This window comes from Monodon monoceros, unplaced genomic scaffold (genome assembly GCF_005190385.1).
Source record: "Monodon monoceros isolate NGI ecotype Baffin Bay Population unplaced genomic scaffold, NGI_Narwhal_1 Super_Scaffold_21, whole genome shotgun sequence".
NCBI classification, from domain to species: Eukaryota; Metazoa; Chordata; class Mammalia; order Artiodactyla; family Monodontidae; genus Monodon; species Monodon monoceros.
In genome coordinates, this window is record NW_021703778.1 from 132542563 (window position 1) to 132549499 (window position 6937).

Below are 6937 nucleotides of genomic sequence, written 5' to 3' on the forward strand. Positions count from 1 at the left end.
AAGGGGTGCTCTTACCAGGAACATTGTTAATAATGGTGAGAAATTAAAACAGCCTAATCAATAATGTTTGTTAGTAAAGGGAATCTAGCAGACTTTTAAAAATGTGGTAAATCTATATAAGACGTGGAAAAGTATATGGATGTGTAAAGTAGAAAAGGAAGGGTATAAAATTGTGCTTATTTTTTATTTACATTTGTATTTAAATGCATTTGTATGTTTTGGTATCGACTCAAAAGGACTGTGACAAATATAATGAGCCCTAGGACAGAATTCTCATTGCTATGTCTCCTGATGCCAAGCTCTAAGATAAGAGGCCCTTTGAAAGCTTTATGTAGGCTTTCAGTGAAGCTGCCTGCCATCTGTCTAACTCAGGTCCAGGATCATGCTGCCCATGTTTTTATAACTAAACCTGCTAGACACAGTCCCAGGAAAAAAAGATGAATAGGATAAAGATTAAATATAAATGCACAGTGTTGAGTGTATCTTACCATGTGAAATGAGATATAGCCAGTCGTGCTCTGTGAAGTCAGCTGGGAATTAGGATCATATCTGCACAATAACTGATGCCCAATTTCTGAATTCTCTAGACCTGTGTACCTGTCTGCCATCCCTGACTTACCTTCTCAAGTGGACCTACTGACTAGAAATGAAACCTTAGGTAGGGACTTGGTCTGTACACAGTGAAATCCTTGACAAAGCTCCCATTTTGATTGTCTTCTTTCTGTGTTTGAATTGATCACACACACACACACACACACACACACACACAATATGCACCCCACCCCTGGCCAAGAAAGCTTAATGTTTAGTTTGAGTCATCTGTGTTTTTCTACTCCTTTGTGAATAGCAAGTACACAGCCATACTTTAACCTATTTGATGTGACTGTAAATATTATGGATCCTCAAAAATAAAAATTGATGTTCCAGTGATAATTTTGGTTGTTCATTTTTAGGCATGAACTTGAGATCCAAGGGAGTACATTAACTGAAATCCAATGGATTTCTTATTTTTGCTGTATGAGAAAATAACAAAGCCCTTTAAAAAAAAATCTCAGCTAAGAACTTGTAGGGATTCTCAGTTGAGTCTAAAAGATTGTCCAAAGTTCCTTGGCAAAAAAGTGAAGCTGTCCCAACCTGATGCCAAAGAGCTTCTTTATGTATACAATTAGAAGAATGTCAGTTTGTTCAAGATATGACAGAAAAGGTTGATTTTTAAATCTCATGATTAAGGGGGAAAAGTTCCATGTCTTCATTAGTTATATGTATGCTATCATGTTCAATAATTTATATTTTCTATGTGTATGTTACGTTGTTTGTTTCCTTTTAAAAATAAGTTCTTGAGCTTTCTAAAAGAACTCTAAACTTGTAACTCTGAATTTGTGGCTTTAATGTAAACCATCTGGGTTTTTAGAAGGTGTTTGAATGTCTCTAGGCTTCAAAAAATGTTTCTGTTTGGAAAAGATACCTTCCAAGTCACCAATTAAAATACTTGAGAATATAAAGCTTCCATTTATAAAAGGAGTACAAACAAACATTTTTTCAAACTTCTGTTTGAAAGAATATGCGTAACTGTTTTTGCATGAAAAATGAAAAGATATATATGTTTCTCATTTCGAGATGAATCCCTAATCAGTTCATCTAAGATGTTATTATAAATTAAACTGTGGGTTGTTTTTTTTTTTTTAGTGACTAGGGTGATGAACTTGTGAGCTGAGAAACTGTGTTTTAACTAATACTTTTCTTTCTCAACAAAAAATTTATGCAAAAAAATAGTTTTATTTCTATACATCTCAGAACTGTAGCATGGCAAAATCACTAATATATAATCTTACATATGTAAATTGGAATATAGGTTCAGCTGTACATAACAGAGATCCGAAATAACAGTACCTTGAATAAGTTAGTTAGAAGTTAATTTTTCTCTTGTTCACCAGACTGGAAGTAAATGGTGCAATCCTGGCTTAACAGATTTACTCCATGAGGTCATTCAGGGACCCAGACTCCTTCTACATGGTTGTACCATCTCTAGGACGCTCCACTTATTCTCATGGCCCATGATGGCTCGCCACCTTATCCACAGTTGAAGCAAGGTAGAAAAAAAAGGCACAAGCCTAAATTTACACACACCACCACCATTTATATACCATTGTCCAGAACTTAGTCTCCTGGCCATATCTAGGTGCAAGGGATGCTGGGACTTCGAGAAAATTCAAGATCTCTCTTATTATAGAGGAAGGAGAATTGGTATTAGGGACAGCTAGAAAGCAGTCTATTCCACAGACTACCCCTTTAGCTACCCAAATATCCAAGTGCACATGACTTACTTTCCTTTTTCCCACAGAAGATACTCCCAAAGTCCCATCCAAGATATGATCAAGTTCATAGTCCAGATCTCTTGGTGATGAGCATTTCTCTCCATTATGTGGCTCCTCTTGGTCTGATCGCCTACAGTCCAAGAAAAGTTCTATTCCTACCAACAGTGATAGATTTGGAACAGAAAAGGGAAAAGGAGGAAACACAGCACAGTCACCATTTCCATAGCAGTAATCAAGTCCTTCTGTTCACCAATCATGAGGATCCCTGTCCTGGTGATGGAGCAAGTCCCTGATTTAGCTCTGAGAGGAACCCCCTAGCGTCTAAGACTCCTAGTTCTGGGAGGTAATTCCTTGCCCACTGGCCCCTGCAGCCACATCTGAAGGGCACTGGAGAGTAAACGTTTCTTGGGGAACAAACAGCTTGTTTGTGCAGCCTACTTCCTGTTGGAGCATGTTTACAAGTTTGGTGGGGGCTTAGAGAAGCAAGACTACTACATATGAATCAGAAGTTCATACTCATACTTCCAATTCCAATCAAACACTACAAGATTCTTCATCTCCTTGTCCCACGTTATGTTTGTACCACCTTAATCTTTCAGTAAGAGCCTGCTTCCCATCAATATCAATATAAGTATCTATCTATCCATCCATCCTCATTTGCTCAGTTCTAAAATATGCACAAATAATTTCAGAATGACTACATCAATATCTCTACTACTATTAAGTAATGTTTAATATTTCTTTAAGTCCTTTTTGTCCTTGGAATATATTCCACTAAGGGTGTACATCAAAGCACTGTATTCAAAAGTCACTTGGATTAATTATTTTTGCTCTGTGCAGTTATGTTATTGTTTTGATACATGTCGAGGTTCATTTGTTTCTGTTTGTATTCAATGTCAGGGTTTTTTCCATGCTATCTGAATTATCAATTATTTTTGACCAATAGAAATACCAGTGAAAACATATCCCCCAGAAAAGGAGATTATATGGAAAAGGTTGATTTCCTTGGTGTTTAAGGTACATTTCTACACCCCTCTCCCCCCAAAATAGGCAAAAGACACAAACAGAGATTCAGCGAGAAAAATTATAACTGGTCAGTGAATATATGAATTAATAGCACCTACCTCATTGCACTATTCTGAGAAGAAAATAAGATGCTTGATTATCACAGTGGTTGGCCACACAGTAAGTCCTAAATTAATGCTAGCATAATAATGATCACAATCACTGTTCTGAGGAGTAATCTTTAAAAAAATGATATACCATTTTTCACATTTCAGATTAGACAAATTTTTAAAAATTCTTTTTAATATAATGGTAATAGGTAGTATTGGTGACAATATTAAGAAAACAACTATTGTCATATACTTCTGTGGAGGTATAAATTATTATGTTTTTGGCAGGCAACTTAACAGTATGCATCAAAAAACCTTAAAGTTTTATAAACTCTTACTCAGCAACTGCTTTTTAAGGCAATTACCATAAGGGTGTAATCAAATAAATATGACAAGATATATGTACAAGTGTGCTTGCAGGCCTAGAAACTAAAAAGAGCCAGAAATAAACTAAAAGTCTATTTATAAAGAATTGGCTAAATGAATTATGACGCATCCAGCCTGTTTTAATTTTCTTTAGACCCACTGAATAATTCAACTGTTTTAAGGTCTTTTTACCATCAGACATTTAAAAAGAAAAATAATTCTAATTTTCTTCTTTTTAGAACAAAATGAGAGCTACGGCTATTGCCAGTGACATTCCCCACCCCTCCCAACCCTCTCACTTTTGTTTTAGTGAAAGACTTTCATGGATTCAGATATATTCCCCTTCAGAATTAATGTGTTTTTCTCCTCCTGGGTCATAGGTCATCTACAAAAGTTCACAAGATTTTCAACTTAGAATGATCTAGAAGGAAAAGTTTGAGCAGGGTTTCATCCAAGTAGGATAAAGATAATACTGACTGCAACAGCCCCAGTGTATCCAGAGCTTGCAGCATTTATAGTGACTCCCCAGATTTCTGTCCACCAGAACTGATAGCTTTTTATCCCAGTTCAAAGCTATTACATCAGAAGGAACAGGGGCATTAACTCTCTTTGGTATATATTTCACTTTAAGACTCAGGAAGAGAGGAGTAGGTCAAACTAACATTGGCTCAACTGTTTTATCTAACATAGGGAGACAAGTCTAATAAATTAGAATATTCTTCTGCCTGGGTCCTGCTGACCTTCACAAAACTATCTTCTTCATGAGAATTCTCATGATCTTAACTCTGAATATGTGTATGGTCTTGGTTACTGTTTTTTTACAGCAAGAGGAAAAGCATCTGTAGAGGAAAATTCCCACTTACAGACAGACTCCTGTTCACCATCATAGTCCCAGCCCCCAAGTTAGATCCTTACAATCAGGATGTGAAATCTGTCACTACAGCATACAATGGAATCCTATACCACCTTTAAAAGAGATGATGTAGATCTATATTTGTTGATGTTAAAATATACATCTGGTAAAATTTTAAGTTAAACAACTTGCAAACAACTATGTGTGGTGTTATACCATTTTTATGGAGAATCTAGAAGGATATATAATGAAATACTATCTGAAATATTCCTTAAACTAATTATTTTTATTGCTATTCATACAATCTCCATATTTTTAATCTGGTTGTTTTATTTTTATAATTATTGAGGGTTTTTTCCTAATCTTAATCATTCTTGACTTTTATTACAACACTTCATCTCATTTTATAACACTTTATCTCAACATCTTCTTTGTATGTGTACTTGGCTAATTTTGTCCCCTTATTTGTAAAAAAAAAAAAAAAAAAAAAGAAATGACAACTGTTAGGTCCCATTTTACCAGTTTGGAGGTACAAAATAAGTTCACATCTCCTTTTAAGGTTTCAACTAAATGGTTTGAATCTACATCTTCCCTTAGCAGAGTGGCCCCTTGATGATGACACCATATGTCCCTGGGACCCTGTTTTTGGTCTAAGGCATCAGGCCAGAGCTGGAAGCTACCCTGTGGGGCAGGACGGGTTCGTGTCTTCACTCCACTAGACCCAACACATCAGTCTTCCTTGGCAATCATTTCATGCTGCCTCTTTCTCTCCATGTGATGATTTAAATATTTCTTAGTGTGTGTTCCCATATAGGAACCTGCTGGGCAAGTCTGTCTGTAAAACAATTTAATAGCCTTCCTTGTAAGAACAGGTAAAAGGGGAATGTACCACTTTATCATCCAATAAACAAAGATGTTCCTTTGGTTTTGACTTAAAAAAAAAAAAGTGTGGCCTAACAGTTTGCCCTAGGATAGTCTATTAGTAGCTAGAAATCCATTCTTAAAGTGTCTTTTTCGATCCCAAATTACTCCCTTTAAATCTGAGAATAAAGCATACAAATTGATATTTTCTGTCATTAACACAAAGACCCTCCCCCAAAGCAGCAATCCTTGAATTGTAATCTACAGGTCAAATAAATCAGATTCTGGCGTAAACCTAATGGTGGACTTAAGGAGTGCTTTAGGTTCTATATCACATTTTGACTGATTTCAAGTGAAATCACGCAGTCATCTCTTTAGAGATGACAGTCAATCAAGATCATCATTGCCAGCGTTCAGACCTCCCTGTGGACTTTCCACGCATGACAGCGGCAGGTTTCCCCACCTGTGAGCTGCTTTCCCAAACACCTTCGCTGCCTTCATCATTCAGGTCCTCTCAGCTTTGTGCCCCTTGGTTATACACCTTACTACCTTTGGCTCATCTCCATGGGCCTTAAGAAGTATTAACTCCCTTTATGAAAATGCATTGTAAGTAGCCGGGCGACGGAGCGTGTGTTTCCAAAATGGCGGCAGCAATGGATGTGGATACCCCGAGCTGCACGAACAGTGGCGCGGGCAAGAAGCGCTTTGAAGTGAAAAAGTGGAATGCGGTAGCCCTCTGGGCCTGGGATATTGTGATTGGTAACTGTGCCATCTGCCGGAACCACATTATGGATCTTTGCATAGAGTGTCAAGCCAACCAGGCGCCTGCTACTTCTGAAGAGTGCACTGTTGCGTGGGGAGTCTGTAACCATGCTTTTCACTTCCACTGCATCTCCCGCTGGCTCAAAACACAGCAGGTGTGTCCGTTGGACAACAGAGAGTGGGAATTCCAAAAGTATGGGCACTAGAAAAAGAATTCTTCCATCAAGCTCAACTGTTTCGTTAGCCATTTAATGACTTGCCCTCCTGTTACTTAATTATAAATTAGGTAGAACCGTGTTTTTTCTGGTTTGTCTTTTCAGTTTGCTATTCCTGCACCCATATTGTATTCTGTGTCAAATAAAATCCAGTTGGATTCTAGAAAAAAAAAATGCATTGTATGATGGTTTACTTTAACTACACAGGTTTTCGGTTTGTTTTTTTTTTTTAGCACAATGCTCTCTACAAACTCTTTTCAACAACATTTTTAAGCAGTGAAAATCTCCCTCTCCCCAACAGGAAAGCATTACATGGAACTTCAATAGATGAGAAAGATCAAAGCTGCTCTGGTTAGAACCAGCCAGGGGGTTCACCCCTAAAATTCTATTCATCCCTACTCCCAAACCAGGGAGCCCCCAAATAATTTCAGAAAACCTGTAAGGTTAAAA

The 6937-nt window shown here is 37.2% G+C and overlaps 1 protein-coding gene across 1 annotated transcript; it reads left to right on the forward strand.

The window, feature by feature from the left end:
* The first annotated feature begins 6135 nt into the window (after window positions 1-6135).
* On the forward strand, window positions 6136-6646 carry LOC114904958 (RING-box protein 1-like). The gene has a single exon (XM_029239398.1). The coding sequence runs from the start codon at window positions 6152-6154 to the stop codon at window positions 6476-6478; it is 327 nt and encodes a 108-aa protein (XP_029095231.1). The 5' UTR covers window positions 6136-6151; the 3' UTR covers window positions 6479-6646.
* Window positions 6647-6937: the final 291 nt, after the last annotated feature.

Coding starts and splice junctions, on each gene's coding strand:
- LOC114904958 (XM_029239398.1), top strand. CDS start 6,152: ATGGCGGCAGCAATGGATGTGGATACCCCGAGCTGCACGAACAGTGGC.